General features: G+C 40.9%; 1 protein-coding gene across 4 annotated transcripts in view; it reads left to right on the forward strand.

Annotated features, from left to right (window-relative positions):
- The window catches only part of LOC134343857 (WD repeat-containing protein 7), a 627641-nt gene that overhangs the window by 157772 nt on the left and 447350 nt on the right, over positions 1-22519 (forward strand). For all 4 annotated transcript variants that reach the window (XM_063042658.1, XM_063042659.1, XM_063042660.1 and 1 more), the window contains one exon: positions 1609-1823. In XM_063042658.1, the coding sequence (XP_062898728.1) occupies positions 1609-1823 (215 nt within the window). The remainder of the gene's footprint in view (positions 1-1608; positions 1824-22519) is intronic.

The following is a 22519-nucleotide window of genomic DNA, read 5'->3' on the forward strand; positions in this document are numbered from 1 at the left end:
CAGGGATCAGTGCTTGGTCCGTTGTTGTTTATCGTTTATATCAGCAATCTGGATGATGTGATAAACAGGATCAACAAATTCGTGGATCACCAAGAGTGAGGGTGTAGTGGATAGCAAGGAAGACTATCAAAGTTTGCTTTGGGAACTTGTGGATAGTGATGGAAGAAATAATATTAGGTGGGGTGTACCAGATGTCCACGAGCCAGTCATCATTAGGAGATCAGAGGTGTAGAGGGTTGGTAACTTTAAGTTCCTGGGCATTATATCAGGGGACCAGCACGCATGTGACACTACAAAGAAGGCACAGCAGCACCTCTATTTTCTTAGAGATCTCCCTAGATTCAGCCTGTTATCTAAAACTTTGACAGACTTTTATGGATGCAAATCAGTCTCCTGACTTGGTTACATCACTGCCTGGTATGGGAACACAAAAGCAGAAAAGCCTACAAAGTGTGGTGAACACATCCCAGTCTATCAGAGGCAAAGCCGTCCCCGGCATTGAGCGCATCTACAAGGAGACCTTCCACTTGAAAGTTGAATCCATCATCAAGGGTCCCCACCATCCAGGCAACGCTCTCCTCTTGCTGCTGTCTTCGGAAAGGAGGGCTTGGGTCCCACACCAGCAGGTTCAGGTACAGTTATTACCCCTCAGCCATCAGGCTCCTGAACCAGCGTGGATAACTTCCCTCACCTCAACTCTGAAATGATACCCCAACTTATGGACTCGCCTTCAAAGAACTCATGTTCTCTATTTAATTTATTTACTTATTTATATTTTATTTGCTCATGTTGTCTTCTGTTGCACATTGTTTGTCAGGCTTTGTTTGTGTGTAGTTTTTCATTGAATGCATTGTATTTTTCTGTTCCAATGTGAATGCCTACAAGTGAATGTCAAGGTAGTATATGGTGATGTAATCGTGCTTTGATAATAAATTTACTTTGAACTTTGAGTTACTGTATGTGTGCAGAGTTAAGATGTTCGGGCAGCTTAGTCTGGTTATTTGGGAAAACGAACATGTGAAAGGGACATAATATTTTGCATTATAATACTTTTATTGGGCCATTGCATATTTTATTTAATCCCACTGTTTATTTGAATGCTAAACTCAAAATCAGAATCAGGTTTATTATCACTGGCATGTGATTTGAAATTTGTTAACTTAGCAGCAGCAGTTCAATGCAATACATAATCTAGCAGAGTGAGAGAAAAGTAATAATAATAAATTAAATAAAACATAATAAATAAACAAGTAAATCATTTACATATATTGAATAGATTATTAAAAATGTGCAAAAACAGAAATACTGTATATTAAAAAGGTGAGGTAATGTCCAAAGCTTCAAAGTCCATTTAGGAATCCGATGGCAGAGGGGAAGAAGCTGTTCCTGAATCGCTAAGTGTGTGCCTTCAGGCTTCTGTATCAACTGGAACGAGTGGGAAAAATCAAGCAAGTTCACATTTAAATGAGTTATTTAAGTTTGTTTACCGTGGTCATCTTCCACAGTATCTATTACTATCCTTCTGTTTGCATTTTCCCAGTCTTTTGTTAGTATTAATGGCAATTGAAAATTACTACACTACAATTATTGCTTTTTTTTTGTCCGCAGGTGCATTAGATCGCTGTGTAATGGGAATAACTGCAATAGAAATCTTGAATGCCTGTGATGAAGCTGTTCCAGCTGCTGTAGATACCTTGAGTCATCCGGCAGTCAACCTTAAACAAGCCATGACTCGACGGAGCCTCACAGCGTTGAAACATATGGCACACCACAAATTGCAGACACTTGCCACCAACCTTTTGGCTTCTGAAGCTGCTGATAAGGTATTACAAAATCCTACTGTCATTTCCTCTGTGCCTTCAGTTTGGAGGATTATATTAGAAAACCTGGCTGTCACAATGCACAAAATCCTGGAGGAAATGATTAAAGATTAGCTTTATATGTCATATGTACATTGAATCATTGAAACATACAGTGAAATACATCATTTCCGTCACATCAAATCAGCGAGGTTTGTGCTGGGCAGCCTGCAGATGTCGCCACACTGCCGATGGCAACGTAACATGCTGCAGTTCAGTAATCCTAATCCGTACATTTTTGGAATATGGGAGGAAACCAGATGCTGTCATGGGGACAATGTGCAGAGTCCTTACATTAAACAGTGGGAATTAAGCCCCAACCGGTATGTACTGCCGCGATGAAGTGATGCGCTAACTGCAACACTAATATGCTTCCCGCTCAGTGGGTCTGGATGTATTTATGGAGGGAAATGGGTAGTTAACATGATGCCTTATCACATGATAAGTTGGCTGTTAAACTCTGTGACCACTTTATTAGGTCCAGGAGTGGAACCTGTTGTGGTTTTCTGCTGGTGTAGCCCGCCCACTTCAAGGTTCAATGTATTGTGTGTTCAGAGATGCTTTTCTGCACACCACTGTAGTAACATGTGGTTATTTGAGTTACTGTCAATTTCCTGTCAGCTTGAACCACTCTAGGGTCATTCTCCTCTGACCTCTCTCATTAACAAGGCATTTTCGCCCACAGAACTGCCAGTCACTGATTTTTTTTTTTGCGTTTTGCACCATTCTCAGTAAATTCTAGAGACTGTTGTGTGTGAAAATCCCAGGGGATCTACAGTTTCTGAGATACTCAAACCACTCTGTCTGGCACCAACAATCATTTCACAGTCAAAGTCACTTAGATCACATTTGTTCCCCGTGTTGATGTTTGGTCTGAACAACAACTGAACCTCTTGGCCATGTCTACATGTTTTTTATGCATTGAGTTGCCATGTGATTGGCTGATTAGATACTTGTATTAATAAGCAGGTGTACCTAATAAAGTGACCACTAAATGTGTTGTGGCATAGAAGGAGTCTGTTCAATCGCTTGGATCCACACTAGCCCAGGAGCAGTACATTTGTGAACGTAAAAAGATTTTTAAAAAAAATAATTGAACTAAAAATAAAGTCAACATTGCAGCAGAATGTAGAACAAATCAGAGAGAGAACCCAGGCTTGGGAAATAAAGCTGTATATTGTGTAAAGAAACTTGGAAGGTGCTTAGAAATGTAATTTTTTGGGATTCTGGGAAAAATATAGATAAACTAGTATAAGGATGTTGTAGGTTACAGGAAGGATGCAAGAGGATGGAGCTGTGGAAAAATAAATCAGCCGTGATCGAATTTCAAAGGTCAAAGTACATTTATTATCAAAGTGTGTGTATATTATACAACTTTGAGATTTGTCTTCTAACAGCAGCCATGAAACAAAGAAACCCAAAAGAATCCATTTAAAAAAAAGACCATCAAACACCCAATGTGCGGGGGGGTGGGGGGAACTGATTATGCAAACAATAACTGCAAGCAAATAGCATTCTGAATGAATAACATTCTGAGTAAACATCGTGGAGCAGTGATCTGAACCAGTCTGTCCCCCGCCTCGGACCCCGACACCTTGACCTTTTCAATCTGGCCCAGTGCCTAAATCAACATCCAAGCATCGGGTTCAATCACCTTGATACACTCTGGGGCCTGACCTTGCCACCTCGATTCAGCCTGTACCCAGTGTTTTCTCTAAGGTGTGTGTGCACACATCTTTTGCTACTAGCACACAAAGGAATTTAAATTGCACACAAAAGGTTGCCACCCTCTACCCTGTTGGCATATTAAGTATATTTCATGATCGTACATAATCACACGTCCTTTTCTGGTTTCTGATGTGGACAGTGTTGGTAATGTGAAGCTTACGATGATTTGTCTGTAGATTTTAGAACTGGCTTGTTTATACTGTTTTGATTGAAGAAATTATTGATGTGCCCATGTTGTTGTCACTGGCCAAAAATATTGCACAACACAAGATTTTTGGGCACACTGGTCATTAGAAATGACCAGTGCCTGACCTTGGTGATTCAGCCCTGTGCTTAAATCTCCATCCAAATATAGGGTTCATTCACCCTGAATAATTCTGGGGCCTGGACCTCACCACCTCATTTGGCCTGTACCAACCTCTTCGATTTGGCCTGGTGCTTAAAATGATCGAACCTTGGTCATCCTCACTCTTGGCAATGGGCCTGCGCCTCGCCTCACCTCACTTCGGAATTGCCTTCAAGTCCAAAGGGAAGTTACAGAATATTACTTGTAATGATCATTTGCTGGAAAAAGTCTGTTGTTTTTCTTGTTTTGTTAGTCAGAAGTCACCGAGCAGTTTAATTCTATTTAAGGTCTTATAGTATGAGTATAAAGGCAACTAAAAGTAAATACTTAACATTCAATTAAAAAATTCAACCAACTGCGGATTCGACATTTAAAAAAGCTCTCTTCATTCTGCAAAAATGCCACAACTCAAATAATTCAACAAATATTTCATGCCTTTGATTTTCCAAGATGATTCTCTTTAAAATGCTGAAAATCCAAATCATTGGCTTGTAACCTGGAAGCTTCCTGTAAACTATTTTTATTAAGTTATGTTTTAAAAGCCTTGTTTATGATATGCTCCAGACACAGGAATCCCCTTTCAACCGCAAGTTATCTGTTTTTTTTAGAGATTGCTTTTCAATACTAGTTTCAACTTTTGTAAAGGAATACTGAAGAATTTTCAATAGTGTTTATTCATAGTTCCCTGAAGATGGAATCTCATGTGGACAGGGTGGTGAAGAAAGCTTTTGGTTTGTTGGCCTTTATTAATCAGAGCATTGAGTATAGGAGTTGGGATGTAATCAACACACATAAAAGTTGCTGGTGAACACAGCAGGCCAGGCAGCATCTGTAGGAAGAGGTGCAGTCGACGTTTCAGGCCGAGACCCTTCGTCAGGTCTAGTCCTGACGAAGGGTCTCGGCCTGAAACGTCGACTGCACCTCTTCCTACAGATGCTGCCTGGCCTGCTGCATTCATCAGCAACTTTTATGTGTGTTGCTTGAATTTCCAGCATCTGCAGAATTCCTGTTGTTGGGATGTAATGTTGAATTTGTATAAGGCATTGGTAAGGCCAAATCTGGAGTATTGTGTACAATTCTGGTCACCGAATTATAGGAAGGAAGTCAATAAAATTGAGAGAGTACACAGGAGGTTTAGTAAAATGTTGCCTGGGTTTCATCTCCCAAGTTACAGAGAAAGGTTGAACAAGTTAGGTCTTTATTCTTTGGAGCTTAGAAGGTTGAGGGCAGACTTGATAGAGGTAATTAAAATTATGAGGGGTATAGATAGAGTTGACGTGGTTAGACTTTTTCCATTAGAGTGGGGAAGATTCAAACAAGAGGGCATGGGTTGAGAATTAGAGGACAAAAGTTTAGGGGTAACATGAGGGGGAACTTCTTTACTCAGAGAGTGGTAGCTGTGTGGAATGAGCTTCCAGCAGAAGTGGTTGATGCAGGTTCTATGTTGTTGTTTAAAGTTAAATTGGATAGATATATGGACAGGAAAGGAATGGAGGGTTATGGGCTGAGTGCAGGTCGGTGGGAATAGGATAGGGTAAGAGTTCAGCATGGACTAGAAGGGCCGAGATGGCCTGTTTCCGTGCTGTAATTGTTATATGGTTATATGGTTTACGTCTGTGTTTCAGAAAAGTGATAAACTCTTCATTGTCATAATTGTCACCACACAGATAATAAAAACCATTGCAGCTGCACTATACCCCACAGATGATAAATTCTCATGTGTAGAAACCTGAGTCATGCTTGCCATTTCTAATGCTATTAACTCTAATTGTGTAGTAAAACAACACTATAAAAAATTCACATAGAAAATAAAAGTGGGACTTATAATGGTAGCACTATGTTTAATGCACATGTTGAATGAGCAATATCATATACATGTAGATAAATGTGGTTACACAGAGCAGATTTTTTATTGCCATATACACTGGGGTGCAATGAAATCTTTTGCTCGCAACACTTCAAATCTGTGATTGCCTTTTAAATATTCATATGCAATTCATATTTAACGTCGAAGAACAGAGCTATTTAAATGCCCACTTTGCTAATTATATAAATTTGTGCCACATTCTCAAAAACCTTTATACTTTATTGTTGCCGAACAATTGATACTAAAACGTACAATCATCACAGCGATATTTGATTGTGCGCTTCCCGCTCCCTGAATTACAAATCAATAGTAAATATTAAAAAATTAAATTATAAATGATAAATAGAAAATAGAGAAATGGAAAGTAATATAGTGCAAAAAAACCGATAGGCAGGTCCGGATACTTGTAGGGTACGGCCCAGATCCAGGTCAAGATCTGTTCAGCAGTCTTATCACAGTTGGAAAGAAGCTGTTCCCAAATCTGGCCTTACGAGTCTTCAAGCTCCTGAGCCTTCTCCCGGAGGGAAGAGGGACGAAAAGTGTGTTGGCTGGGTGGGTTGTGTCCTTGATTATCTTGGCAGCACTGCTCCGACAGCGTGCGGTGTAAAGTGAGTACAAGAACAGAAGATTAGTTTGTGTGATGGGCTGCGCCGTGTTCATGATCTTCTGCAGCTTCTTCCGGTCTTGGACAGGACAACTTCCATACCAGGTTGTGATGCACCCTAGAAGAATGGTTTCTACAGTGCATCTATAAAAATTAGGGTTTTAGGGGACAGGCCAAATTTCTTTAGTTTTCTCAGGAAGTAAAGGCGCTGGTGGGCCTTCTTGGCACATATTATTACAATAAAACTGAGAATGTAATATTAGAAAAAATGTACTGTATAGGCATCTCACATGGTTAAGCATTACACAAGATCGATGTAATACACACAAAATGTTGCAGGAACTCAACAGGTCAGTCAGCAGCTATAGAAAAGAGTAAAGAGTCGATGTTTCGGGCTGAGACCCTTGATCAAGACTGGAAAAAGGAAATTAGAAGTTAGAGTAAGAAGGTGGGAGGAGGAAAGGAAGAGGTACAAGGTTAGGTGAAACCGGGAGAAGGGGAAGAATGAAGTAAAGAGCTGGGAAGTTGATTGGTGAAAGAGGTACAGGGCTGGGGAGGGGGGAATCTAATAAGAGAGGACAGAAGGCCATGGAAGAAAGGGAAGGGGGAGGAGCATCAGAGGGAGGTGATGGGTAGGAAAAGAGATAAGGTGAGAGAGGGAAATGAGAATGGGGAATGATGAAAGAGCAGGTGTGTGTGGAGGGGGTCAATTACTGGAAGCTCAAGGAATGAATGTTCATGCCATCAAGTTGGCGGCTACCCAAAGGGAATATAAAGTGTTGTTCCTCCAGCTGAGTGTGGCCACATTATGGCAGTAGAGGAGGCCATGGACTGACGTCAGAATAAGAAGTAGAATTGAAATGGGTGGCCGCTGGGTGATCCAGCTTTTTCTGGCAGATGGACCATAAATGCTTGGCAAAGCAGTTTCCCAATCTATGTTGGGTCTCACCGATATACAGGAGGCCTCACTGGATACAGCAGATTACAGGTGAAGTGTTCCCTCACCTGGAAGGACTGTTTGGGACCCTGAATGATAGTTAGAGAGGAGGTGTAGGGGCAGGTGAGGCACTTGTTCCGCTTGCAAGGATAAGTGTCAGGAGGGAGATCGGTGGGGAAGGATGAATGGACAAGGGAGTCGCTTAGGGAGCAACCTCTGCGGAAAGCACTAAGAAATGCGGTGGAGGTGGAGGAATGGAGAGAAGGGGATAGCATTTTTACAAGTACAGGGCGGGGCCATCAATGTTTTTTTTTCTTTTTAATAATCTGAATTTAATACTCTGGATATATTAGCATATTCTCCCTAGATCTCTCTAGATCTTAATGTCTTCTCCCTAGATATTAATTATGCTGGAATCTATGCAAACATTCAGTTTGGGTAGTAATTTAAAAAATTTAAAATTTTAAATGAACAATAAGTAATGAGTTTTAAGTGGGTAATATAATGCCTTGGAGTGTGTGGGTGGCATGGTAGCGTAGTGGTTAGCAGAACTCTTTTCAGTGCAGGCCTGGGGTTCATCCGGATGTTCTTGCTTTCTACTCACAATCCAAAGACATACCAATTGATAGATTAATTAGTCATTGTAAATCTTCCTGTGATTAGGCTAAGATTAAATTGGGGGATTGCTGGGTGGTGAGGCTCAAAGGGCCGAAAGGGCCTATTTCGAGCTGTATCTAAACAAAATAAATACATTTATGAATGAAGGAAGATAAAATGTGTTACATATCTTTTATAGGTCAGGAAGATTATAGTGACTTTATAGAACAGAACATTGCAGTCGAGGAGCAGGCTGTTCAGCCCACAGTAATTGTGCTGTACATGATAATGAATGAAACAGATTCTCATTTGCTTGTGGATGATCCATATCCCTCCATTCCCTGCACAATCATTACAGCTTCTTAAACACATGATTGTGTCTGCTTCTACCACTTTGCCCAGCAGCCTGCTGCAGGCATCTACCACACTTTGTGTGAGGGGGAAAAAAGTTGCTCCACACATCTCCTTTAAACTTTCCTCTTGGCTTAAATGCATTTGATTTTATTTCATGTGTGTATTGCCTATAATTAATACAATTGGAAACAAAACGGAATTTGAATTAACTTAGCAGTGAAACAAAAAAGGACGTGATCTTGTTTGCCTGTGCAGATATGCTAAACTGTGCTCTTTGTGGGAGTCATGTGAATAGGGAAGAACAGTGGCTACTTTCTTCTACGTCCTCCTCACCCTTGTGATTTGGTATATTAAACACCGAAACCAATGGTAATGACCCCACAGATACATTTTAGCCGAAGCTAGTCGACAGCAGGTTATTGGTCAAATCTAAAGTTTTGGCAATCTGTATGAGCTAAACTGATCGTTCCTAGGCTGTTTCAATGATTCTGTAGTTTGATGTTTTCTATTCTGTGTTTCTCGCTTGTTTTGCAGTTTGCGTGATTTGTTCTTTTTCTTGCACTTGGGGGGGTGGTTTGGTGTTTTCCTTTGGGTTTCATTGTAATCTTTGTTTTGTGGTTATCTGTGGAGAAGATGAATTTCAGGGTTGTATACTGCATACGTACATTGATAGTAAATGTACTTTGAATCTTTGAATAACATTTCATTTGATGCTTTGGGAGTGCTCCAATAGCTACATGATTTTCTCTAAGAAGACTGGTTTAGTACCTCTCTTCTGTTTTGAAAACTATTAACCGTGAAGAAAATAACTCTTGAACATGGGCAGACAAGCCTTTCTTTCCTTATAATACTTGTCCTGCATTCATTTAAATCTTATCTTAAAATTCTGAGTTTGCTACAGAAATTGGATATGCAGCAACCTCCTATGCAGCCGGAGATCTTACTCAGTACGTCTTACAGTATGTTCAGTATGTGTGTGTTGCTCAGTATGCTGAGGCCTTTTAAGGCATTGGTCAAATCAACTAGGAGTATTTTAAGCAGTTTAGGGTCCCTTATCTTAGAACAGATATGCTGGCATTGGAGAGAATCCAGAGGATGTTCATAAGAGTGATCTTGGGAGAGAAAAGATTAACGTATGAGGAGCATTTGATAACTCTGGGCCTGTATTCTCTGGACTTTAGAAGAATGAGGGTGGATCTTATTGAAACCTATCAAATATTTAAAGGCTTAGATAGAGTGGATGTGGAGAGGATGTTTCCAGTGGTGTGGGAGACTAGAACCAGAGGCAGAATATCAGAATATAAGGAGCATCCCTTTAGAATAAAGATGAGGAATTTCGTTAGCCAGAGGGTGGTGAATTTGTGGAATTCATCACCACAGACGGCTGTGGAGGCCAAGTCATTGGGTACATTTAAAGCAGATGTTGATTGATTCTTGATTAATAAGGTTACAGGGAGCAGGCAGGAGAATAGGATTGAGGCAGAAAATAAATCAACCAAGGTTGAATGGCAGAGCAGACTAGATGGGCTGAATGGCCTAATTCTGCTCCTATGTCTTACGGTTTTTTGTCTTTCTATTGTGTTATCCATGTATTGTCCTTTTGAAGCAAAATACTCTAGATGATTCGGACTGTGAAAAATACCGTAGAATTTCCTTGAAATTTGTACTAAAGCATTTGTAGAGTATGATATAATTCAGACTTTCAGCGTAAAGGATTAATAAAGTTTGTGTGGTTATAATGCACATTTTTTTTGCACTCTGCCTGATTTTCTTTGAGCTTTGTAAAGATACCTATTGCAGCTTCATGCAAAAAATATGGGATATAGATTTCCTGAATCCATGCCAATACTGTGTGGTGTGCAATTTCATGCCTGAAATTTTGCTCCTTTTGGGCTGAAAATCAAACTTGTCTTTATGATTTCAAAGATGATTTCAGATTGTTCAAGAAGCTATTTGTCCTTCCTTACTGATGTCCTCCACTGAGCTGACCGATGAGACTAATGTGAAACCAACCAGTAGAGACAGCGGAAGAGCTGCCTGACAGTGTGAGTGGGTAGGAGGTCATGCATCTCTTACAAAATTCAAAGTTCCAAGTACATTTGTTATTAAAGTATGTGTACTGTATAGAACCTTGAGATTCATCTCCTTACAGGCAGTTATCAAACAAAGAAACAAAATAGAACCTATTTAAAAAGAAGAACCTAATGTGCAAAACAAAAAGAACAAATCATGCAAACAATAAAGAGTAGGCAAATAACATTCAGAAATGAAGTTCACAAAACTGATTTCACAGCCCTGAAGTGAATCATCACTGCAGCCAGTCCAGGAGCCCATTAGTTGCAGATCACAGCCTTAGCTCAGCTCAGAGATGAGTAAACGTCACCGAGCAGCGAGTGAACTCACCTCTGCACCTGACACCATGACTTTTTCAATCTGGCCTGATGCTTAAATCAGGGCATTTCACCATTACACTGACCTTCTGTCTGCTCTGAGCACGTGGACTTGAGGAACTATGTGCCTCCTGAGTGCCTCCACACTGAGCAGTCATGGCCACAGATTTTAATGAATTGTGAAGATGCTACATTTTTGATTCGAGGCAGCTTTGAGAACATTCCTGTTTGATTGCGTGGTAATCTTGTATCATTACAGAACTGTGTCTAGGATGTCTAGTTTGGGAGACTGGTGTTGGGCATGCAAACAATGCAGGCTGCCCTTCAAAGCTGACCAGTGCTGCTATGTTGATCTATCAGAGGATGCTGGTAAACGTTTGCTCTCCTTGCAGTGGATTTGGAGAATTTTGTGCTGATCATACATAACACATGCAGAATGCTAGAGGAACTCAGTGGTCAAGCAGCGTCTCTGGAGAGGATTAAACATTTGAGGACTTGATCTGAAATATTGACTTCTCTGCCTGACATGCTGAGTTCCTCCAGCATTTTGCATTTGTTGTATCTGCCTATCATATCTTTCTGAGTGACGAAGTCAATGCCAATTAGCCTAAAACCCTGGGACAGGCATATTTGCTGCTGGTTCTATGGTAAAGGAGTTGACAGTGAGGTCTGCATTTAGTGACAAAGGGATCTAAAATGGTTGGAGATCAGGTGCTGCTAAATGGACACTAACATAGTTGTCTGTCAGCACTTGGGTATGCACTGCATGTCTGTATGGGCACTTTCTCTTGTGCAGGTGCAGACACTCTACACACCACATATCCTTGCCGCTTCCTCTTGAACCTTCTCACCTTTGATTCTCCCTGTTCATGATTCTCCTCTTCATCATCCCCTTCATTATCCCACTTACTTCCTGATTTTCTCACTTTTGCATCTAGCTGTTTGGCTGTTACTGCTTTCTAACTGAATTATCCTACTATGACTATGCTGTATTTGTTTTTTTATCAGTTCACTGTCTTATTTCAGCTATTAAACCTTCATCTCCCTGCTTGTTATGCTGTCAATGATCAAGGACCAACTGTGTTTGCCATCTACATGCAGCAAAAGACAGCAATATTCAACAATTTAAGAAAAAATAAAGAATGATATAAAAGTAAAGTTAGAAGTTAAAGTATAGATATGGAACTAATTGTGCATAAATACAAAACACCAACATGTGTTTGCAGTGTAAGCAACATTATAAAAGGTGTTTTAGAGTGTTTACAGTGCAGTATAGTGAGTAGCTATATGGACAGGGAAGGAATGGAGGGTTATGGGCTGAGTGCAGGTCGGTGGGACTAGGTGAGAGTAAGAGTTCGACATGGACTAGAAGGGCTGAGATGGCCTGTTTCTGTGCTGTAATTGTTATATGGTTATATGGAGTGAGTTATAGATGGGGGGGGGGGAATAGGCAATAGAATGGGTTGATCAGATTAACTGCCTGGGGAAAGAAACTTTTAAGATGGCATGAAGTTAGTGTTTATTAGCCATACAATGCTTTCCAGAAGGGAGATTTTGGAAATTGTAGTTTGTTGGGTGAGTAATGTCCACAATGAATCTTCTGCCTGCATCTTTGTCCTGGACACATACAACTCCTGCAGTAGTGGCAAACTGCAGCCAAAGACTCTTCTTGCTGACCTGACTGTTTGATGTAACCTCAACTATAGAGATGTCTCCAAAAATCTTTTGAGTACTTATGATTTGTAAGTACATTGAATAATACAATAACTTGTCAATGAGGTTACTGATTCGATTTGCTTGGTGTTCTTTTTATTTACACAATAACATGTGTAAGAATTTCTAAGCTCAGCTTCAAGTTTATTGTCATCTGACTGCACATATATATGACCAAACAAAACAACAGTCCTCTGGACTACAGTGCACCCACAAAACATATATCAGACATGGCACATAAAACAAAATATTACCACATGTAAGTTATTAAAATATAATTGAAAGTTTATGTAGCGTGCAGCACAAGTGAGTAGTACAGTAAACAGCTTGCTGTCCTAATGACGAGACCCCACTGGTGGCAGAGTATTCAATATTCTCACAATCTGAGTGAAGAAGCTGTTTCCTAGTCTGACGGTCCTAGTCCTGATGCTCCTGTACCTCCTTCCCAACAGCAGTAGGTCAAACAGATTGTGGCGTGGATGCAGGGATCCTCAACAATTCTTCAGGCCCTTTTCTTTATCCACAAATAAGGGCCAACTGTGAACACCAAGTATTTTATGTTCTTGTATCCTTAAACAAAATAAATTACTTGCTGTAAAATATGTATAAATTTTGTAATCTATTGCATAGGGACTTATACCATTTAAGTATTAACATAATGGAAAATAAAAAATGAATTTTAGAAAAGAAAGTACATTTTTAGTAATTCATAACATTATTTAATGTAACATTTCAAATATTAGACTTCCCTCCAGTTGACCATAATTGGATAGATTGCTAAGGATGGAAATTTTGTAGTTAATGGAACAAAAGGTTCCTTTTTCTTAATCTGCTTGACATCTGTCATATGAGAATCTGTTCCTTCTCATTCTGTTGCCAGGATGAAAACAATTCAATCCACAATAAGTCAATAGTAGTGGCATTTATTGTGCCTGTGTTTTGCAACAGCAGTGTGGCTCTGAATTTGCTATTAGCTGTAGTTATTGAGAACAGAAATGATTACTGTAGAACTGTATTTGAGTTTGCCTTGTGGCAGAATACTTCTATTACAGTAAAATTCACAAAATGCTGGAGGAACTCAACAGGTCAGGCAGCATCTATGGAAGTGAATAAATAGTTGATGCTTGGGCTGCGATCCTTCATTAGGTCCTAATGATGGGTCTCGGCCCAAACCCTTGACTGCTGATTCATTTACATAGATGCTGCCTGACCTTCTGTATTCTTTCAGCATTTTGTGTATGTTACTTCGGATTTCCAGCATCTGCAGAATCTCTTGTGTTCAGTCAAATTGGATAATATAACTTTGTGCCTTGTTTATATATAGAAGCAAGTAGCACTGAGCTAAATTAACTGAATCTATCGTAGTTCTCTTAAAAGTTGCTATTTTATTATGCATGTACATAAACATTCTCTTCCTAATATCGTCACCTTTTCATGGTGAATTTCTTGTGAATTTCTGAGATTCTGAGAGGAATGTCATTTAGAGTTTTGCTGTCTGACACTTAACTCCTGGTAGGGTCAGCCATGACAGCAAGATCAAGGTGGAGGATGTAGACAAACAGTGATCTAGCCAAGACTTCAGCAGTTGAGTTAGCAGAAGATGATGACACCTCACAATGGCAAGAAGTTGGAGGAAGGCTGCGGCTGTGAAGTTACCCCAGTTTTGTATTCCATGTCATTGGGCCTCAACGAGGTGCCACACGTGAGGCTGATTAACAAGCTATGACCCTATGGCATTACAGGAAAGATTCTAGCATGGATAGAACAGTAGCTGAATGGCAGGAGGCAAAGACTCAGAACTGGGCTTGTACTCATTGGAATTTAGAAGATTGAGGGGGGATCCGATTGAAACGTATAAGATCCTAAAGGGATTGGACAGGCTAGATGCAGGAAGATTGTTCCCGATGTTGGGGAAGTCCAGAACGAGGGGTCACAGTTTGAGGATAGAGGGGAAGCCTTTTAGGACCGAGATTAGGAAAAACTTCTTCACACAGAGAGTGGTGAATCTGTGGAATTCTCTGCCACAGGAAACTGTTGAGGCCAGTTCATTGGCTATATTTAAGAGGGAGTTAGATATGGCCCTTGTGGCTACGGGGGTCAGGGGGTATGGAGGGAAGGCTGGGGCGGGGTTCTGAGTTGGATGATCAGCCATGATCATAATAAATGGCGGTGCAGGCTCGAAGGGCCGAATGGCCTACTCCTGCACCTATTTTCTATGTTTCTATGTTTCTAATAAAGGGAGCCTTTTCTCACTGGCTGCCGTTGACTAGTCGTGTTCCACGGCGGTTTGTGTTAGGATTGATTCTCTTTACATCATGTCAATGATTTGGGTGATCAAATTGATGGCTTTGTTGCAAAGTTTGCAGATGATATGAAGATTGGTAGAGGGGTTAGTAGTTTTGACGAAGTATGGGGGCTACAGAAGGACTTGGATTTGGAGAATGGGCAAGAAGTGGTGGATGAAAAACAGTGTCAGGAAGTGTATAGTCATGCACCATACAAAGAAAGGTTGTATATTTTTTAAAAGGAGAGGAAGTACAAACATTTGAGGCAGGGTACTTGGGAGTCCTTGTGCAGGATTTCCTAAAGGTTAATTTACAGATTAAGTCTGTGGTGAGGAAAGGAAATGCGATGTTAGAATTCATTTGAAGAGGACTGGAATATAAAAGCAAGGATGTAATGTTAAGTCTTTATAAAGCACCGATGAGGCGTCACTTGGGAGTACTTTTGGGCCCTTTAGAAAGGATGTGGTGAAACTGAAGAGGGTTCAAAGGAGGTTCACGAAAATGATTCCAGGGACTGAACGGCTTGTCATATGAAGAGCATTTGATGTCTCTGGGCGTGTATTCACAAGAATTCAGAAGAGTGAGGGGTGACTAAATTGAACCCATCAAATGGTGAAAGACATTGATTGACTGGATGTGGAGAGAATGTTTCTTAGGCTGGGAGTTTCTAATACCAGAGGACACAGAATAGAGGGACATCCTTTTGGAACGAGATGAGGAGGAATTTCTTTAAGACCATAAGACATAGTATCAGAATTAGGCCATCTGTCTCATCGAGTTTGCACTGCCATTCAATCACGGCTGATTTTTTTCCCTCCTCAGTGCCACTCCCTAGCCTTCTGCCTGTAACCTTTGATGTTATGGCTAATCAACAACCTATCAACCTCCACCTTAAATATACCCAATGACCTGGCCTCCACAGCTGCCTCTGGTAACAAATTCCATAAATTCACCACCCTTGGCAAAAAAATTTCTCCACATCTGTTTTAAATGGACACCTCTCTATCCTGAGGCTGTGTCCTCTTGTCCTAGACTCCCTCACCAGGGGGAACATCCTTTCCACATCTACTTTGTCTAGGCCTTTCAACATTCGAAAGATTTCAGTGAGATCCCCCTCATCCTTCTAAATTCAAGTGAGTACAGGCCCAGAGCTATCAAACGTTCCTTGTATGATAACCCTTTCATTCCTGGAATCATCCTTCTGAACCACCTCTGAACCCTCTACAATGCCACCACAGCTTTTCTTGAATGAGAACTATTCACAATACTCAAGGTGAGACCTCACCAGTGCCTTATAAAGCCTCAGCGTCACTTATCTTGTATCCTAGACCTCTTGAAATGAATGCTAACATTGCATTTGCCTTCCTCATCACCGACTCTACCTGTAAGTTAACCTTTAGGTTGTTCTGCACAAGCACTCCCAAGCCTTTTGCATCTCAGATTTTTGGATTTTCTTTTTGTTTAGAAAATAGTCTGCACATTTATTTTGACGATCAAAGTGCATGACATGCATTTTCCAACATTGTATTTCATTTGCCTCTCTTGCCCATTCTCTTAATCTGTCTAAGTCCTTCTGCAGCCTTCCTGTTTCCTCAACTCTACTTGCCCCTCCACCAAACTTAGTATCATATAACCATCTAACAATTATAAAACGGAAACAGGCCATCTCGGCCCTTCTAGTTTGTGCCGAACTCTTACTCTCACCTGCATTATCTGCAAACTTGACAACAAAACTATCTATTCCGTCACCTAAATCATTGATATATAGCATAAAACGAAGCGGTCTGAACACCCACCCCTGCGGAACACCACTACTCACTGGCATCCAACCAGAAAAGGATCCTTTTATTTACTTTCACTGTCTCCTACCAATCAGCCAATGCTCTAACCATGCCAGTAACCTTCCTGTAGTACCATGGGCTCTTAACTTGGTAAGCAGCCTCATGTGTGGCACCTTGTCAAAGGCCTTCTGAAAGTCCAAATATACAACATCTACTGCATCCCCTTTATCTATCCTACGTGTAATCTACTCAAAGAATTCTAGTAAGTTTGTCAGACAAGATTTTCCCTTAAGGAAACCATGCTGACTTTGTCCTATGTGTCTTGTGTCTCCAAGTATTCCATAACCTCATTCTTAAGCCAGAGAGTGGTGAATCTGTGCAATTCGTTGCCACAGGCAGCTATGGAGCATGTCTTTATGCATGTTTGAGGCAGGGATTGATAGATTCTTAATTGATTAGGGCATGAAGGGATACAGAGGGAGTGAAGGAGATTGGGGATTGGAGAAAAAATGGATCAGCTATGAGGAAATGGCAGAGCAGACTCGATGGGCCAAATGTACTCATTCTGCTCTTAAATTTTTTAGAACATATATAGAAACATAGAAAATCTCCAGCACATTACAGGCCCTTCAGCCCACAATGTTGTGCCAACCATGTAACATACTCTAGAAGCTGTCTAAAATTTCCCTACCACATAGCCCTCTATTTCATGTACCTATCAAGAGTCTCTTAAAAGACTCTACTGTATCCACCTCTACCACCATGCACCCACCACTCTCTGTGTGAAAAAACTTACCTCTGACATCCTCCTTGTACCTATTTCCAAGTACCTTAAATTATGCCCCCTTGTGTTTGCCATTTCAGCTCTGGGAAAAAGCCTCTGACTATCCACATGATCAATGCCTCTAATTATCTTGTACCCCTCTATCATGTCACCTCTCATCCTCTGTCACCAAGGAGAATAGGCCAAGTTCACTCAGCCTATTCTCATAAGGCGTGGTCTCCAATCCAGACAACACCATTGTAAATCTCCTCTGCACTCTCTATAGCATCCACATCCTTCCTGTAATGAGAGACCAGAACTGAACACAGTACTCCAAGTGGGGTCTAGCTAAGGTCTTATAAGGTCTTATCATGTTAAATAACCACTCAAAAGAGCATCTATGAATACACAACTTGTCCAGTCTTGAAATGGTGGGTAGAGCAACAAGACTACATCGAGTTCAACTCTTATACCTGATAAAGTAGCCACTGAGTGTAGTTTTAAGGCAATTAGGAAACTGAAAGAGGGATTAGAGGGCAAAGAGGAGGCATAAAATAATAAGAACAGACAAGACTAAGGATCTTCCCAAAGCATGTTATATATCAGGAGAAAACAGACAAGTAGGAAAATAATAGCGTCTGTCAAAGACAAAGTGCCAATCTTTGTGTGGAACCTGAGGATTACTTATCAGGACAGGCAGATGGAAGGTCATATCAAGGTATCTTGTAAGATTGAGAGCCCATCTTAACATAGTCGGGAACCATTTAAAATTGAGATCCTTGAGCATAGTTTATGTGCTTTCAAGCTTTTGTATCTTTTGTCCGATGGGAGAGGGTAGAAAAGAGAATATCCAGGGTGGGTAGGGTTTTTGACTGTGCTGGCTGCTTTACTGACACATCGAGGAATATAGACAGAGTCCACTGAGGGGAAGCTGGTTTCTATGATCTGCTGAGCTATTCTACAACTCTCTGTGCGGTTTCTTGTGGTTATGTGGTCCTTGTGGTCCCCTTTTTATCCGGATAGGTGTATTAATAAAAATTGGTTACAGTCGACGGGAGATTGCTACAGCACTGCCTTACGGTACCGGAAGCCCAGGTTCAATTCTGATCATGGGTGCTGTCTATGTAGAACATTTAGTATTTCCTCTGGGGTAAAAAAAATGTATAATAATTAAATTACCTATTGGGTGGCAGGGTGGAGATACCCCTTTACCAAAGGAGGTGCAAGTTGCTCCTTCCCTCCGCTAGCCTGCAGATCACCTTGGGCAAAGTGTAGCACCTGCTTAACGCCCCCGATCAGGGTCATGTGGAGGGATGGGAGCAGGTGGTGGATGGTTGTATGAGCATCTGTTGCATATCACAAGTCCTGGTTTTGCAACCACTGATGTCAGGAAGACAATTTCCGAAGAATATTGATAATGGCTGGGGTAACCCATCTTGTAAAGACACTGCCCAGAAGAAGCCAATGGCAAATGAATTCTGCAGAATTTGCCAAGAACAATCAAGGTCATAGACCATGATCGCCCATGTTGTACAGAACGTGATGATGATGATGAAAATGTAGATCTCCAAAGCTCTGTTTTGTTGATAGAAGATGTTTCACAACTGGTAAAGTTATTTTGTGTGAAGATTTTTGTAACATTATTTTTGAGTTAGGATGTTAAATGGGCCTGAGGCTGATCGAATTATTGTAGGGGGGAATTTGGAGATAGGAATCAGTGTAATGCAGGGTGACACAATAGCATAGTGGTTAGCATAATGCCTTACAGCACCCGTGATAGCAATTGGGATTCAATTCCTGCTGCTGTCTGTAAGGAGTTTCTACATTCTTCTTGTGACCGTGTGGATTTCTGGGTGCTCCAGTTTCCTCTCATATTCCAAAGATGTACTGTACAGGTTAGGGTTAGTAAGTTGTAAGTATACTGTGTTGGCACTGGAATCGTTGCGACACTTGTGGGCTTCTGCCAGCACATCCTTGGACTGATGTTTTGATGTACTTGTGATAGATAAAGCAAGTATTTTTAATCTTCTTCTGAATTTGTGTGAAGAAGCTGAGGAATAGCTCACACCTGGAAATGCCCTGTTAAGTTTCTGGACTTTCGAAAAGCAATATGGAATTACACAAAGCCAATGACCAGTGGTCATTGTTGCTCTTCATTCTAAGGGAGAAATTTCTTTATTGCATACATAATTCTGAAAAAGAAAAGTTTTGTGCTTCTGGGTTATAGGGTTTAAAGGGATAGGGTTGAGAGGGATAATAAATCGGCTATCATACAATGGCAGATCAGACTCGATGGGCTGAATGGCTTAATTCTGGCCCCAGGTTCAGGATCAGAATCAGAATTGGGTTTATTGTCACTGAATCATATTGTGACTGACATTTCACATTTAAGACGTGAAATTTGTTGTTTTGTGACAACAGTACCATGCAGGCATACATTGCAGATTATCAAAGTTACAATAAAAATTAATAAATACTGCAAAGGATGAATAGTGATTAGTTTTCTTGGACCATACAAGACGTATAATCTATAAATTACAAACTAAATAAATAGTGCAAAAAAAAAAGAACAATGAGGTAGTGTTAATGGGACTTTTCTGAAATCTGATGGCAGAGGGCAGGAAGCATTTCCAAATATGTTGAGTGTGGGTCTTCAGGCTCCTGCACGTCCTCCCCAATGGTAGTAGTAAGACGAGGTTATTGACAAGTCTAATTTATTTCTGTCCATTCTAAACACCTTATTTGAGGAGTAAAGACAGGATTTGTGCATAAGGATACTTGTTTCACATACTTTCTTTAATTGGGTCTACTCAACTATAGGACAAATGTATTCGGTACTGTTGATTGACATTTAGGAAATAATATTGAAAATTGATATTTCACAAAATGAAAATCTGATTTCAATCAGGACATTACATGTACTCCTAGTCACTGCATTTTAGAAGGAATATGAAAGCCTTGCAGTAGATGCCGAAAAATGTGAATAAAATCTTTTCAATAGATGGAGTCGTGTTGTGGAGAAGCTGGGATTATTGTTCTTTGACCAGAGAAGGATGAGAAAAGATGTATTAGAAGTGCCTTTGTAAAAGGAAATGATTCACTTATTGAAAAGAAATTTCAGGTCTCTGTGGAAAGGCTAGTGTGTTGGTACTTGTATTCCTTTTGTATTTACTTCCTGCTTTCTCTGGGAATGTATCATGCTCTATATCTCACTAACTAGATTTGGCATCACCAGTCAGGATAGAGTCATAGAACACATCAGCACAGAGATGGGCCCTTCAGCCCATCCAGCCCATGCTGAACTATTATTCTGCCAAGTCCCATCAGCCTACTCATGGGCCATAGCCATTTGTACCTCTCCCATCCATATATTTATCCAAATTTCTCTTAAGAGTTGAAATCAAACCCGCATCCACCACTTCCGCTGGCCGCTCATTCCACACTCTCACTACCAAGTGTACAAGTGAAAGATGGGAAATGCTTTTCAGTGAAATGGAATTAGTATGAAGTTTAAAGACTGAATTGCCTCCTGCTTTTTCACCTTTCTCTGCCTCCACAATTTGCTGTAACTGGTCAATTAATGGCATCGGCTATCAGTTAGACTTGCCATTGCCCATCTAATCTTTTTGATGTATTGTGTTTTAAGATACTGGAAGTGTGAAACAGAAGTAAGATGAGCCTCTGCAGGCTATCTGGAATCTGAGTAAACTCAAGGCATAGAATTTTAAGGGCATACGTACAGTATTGCTCAGTACAGTCCCTTGCCTTTTAACCTAATCTAAGATTAATTTAACCCTTCTCTCCTACATAGCCCTATTTTTTTTATCATTTTGCTATGTGTATGTGTTGCACTGGATTTCTAGCATCTGCAGAATGTTTTGTTTTTATGTGCTCGCTATAGAACATACAATACCACATAGTGTAGGCCCTTTGCCTGCGATGTTATGCCTACGTTCTAACCTACTCCAAGGTCATTCTAACCCCGATCTCCCCCATTGCCCTCCATTTTTCTTTCATCAATGTGCCTTTCGAAGTGTTTCTTCAATGTTCCTAAAGTATCTGCCTCTAGCACCACCCCTGGCAGGGTGTTCCATGCACCCAGCACACTCTGTGTAAAGAACTTGCCTCTGATATCCCCCTATACTTTCCTCCAGTCACCTTAAAATCATGCCCTTTGTATTTATACCAAGGGAAAAAAGATTTTTGGCTGTCCTCTTGATTTATGCTTCTTATCATCTTATACATCTTTATCAACTTACCTCTCATCCTTCTTTGTTCCAAAGAGATTCTGCAGATGCTGAAAGTCTTGAACAACACTCACAAATGTCCTGGAGCAACTCAGCAGGTTAGGCAGCACCTATGAAGTGGAATAAAACAATTGATGTTTTGGGCCGAGGCTCTTCACTGGGACTGGAATGGAAGGGAGCTGAAGCCAGAATAAGAAGGTGGGGGGAGGGGAAGCAGTACAAGCTGACAGGTGATAACTGAGACCAGATGAGGGGGAAGGTGGGTGTGTGGATGAGTACGAAACTGGGAGGTTAAAGGTGGAAGAGGTAAAGGGCTGAAGAAGAAGGAATCAAATAGGAAAGGAGAGTGAACTATGGAAGAAGGGAAAGTTGAAGGGGAATCAGAGGGAGGTGATGGGCATTTGAGGAGAAGAGAAGGGGTGTGAGAGGGGAGCCAGAATGGGGAATAGAAAAAAAGAGAAGTCGTGAGGAGGAGAAATTATCAGAAGTTAGAGAAATCAAAGTTAATTGCATCAGTTTGGCAGTTACCCTGACAGAATATGAGGTGTTGCTCCTCCAGTCTGAGTTTGACTTCCATCGTGGCCATAGAGGAGGCCAAAGATATACTGGTCAGAATGGGAATGGAATGTTGAATTGAAGTAGATAGCCACCAGGAGATCCTGTCTTTTTTGGTGGATAGAGTAAAGATGCTCAACAAAGCAGTCTCCCAATCTGTGTCTGGTCTCGCTAAGGTAAGGGAGTGCACACCAGGAGCACTGCATATGGTAGATCGACTCGCATGTGAAGTATTACCTCACGTGGAAGTACTATTTGGGGCCAAAAATGATGGTGAGAGAGGAGGTGTAGGGGCAGGTGGCCCAGTTTCCACAGATAACTGCAGGGGGGAGATCAATGGTGATGAACGAGTGGACTAAGGAATTGCATAACATAGAGAGCAATCCCTACAGAAATCTGAGAGGGGCTAGGAGAACAGCAAGATGCTTTTAGTGGTAGGATCCTGCTGAAGATGGAGGAAGTTACTGAGTATGATGCGCTGGGTGCTGATGCT

Source organism: Mobula hypostoma, chromosome 3 (assembly GCF_963921235.1).
Source record: "Mobula hypostoma chromosome 3, sMobHyp1.1, whole genome shotgun sequence".
Lineage (NCBI taxonomy): Eukaryota > Metazoa > Chordata > Chondrichthyes > Myliobatiformes > Myliobatidae > Mobula > Mobula hypostoma.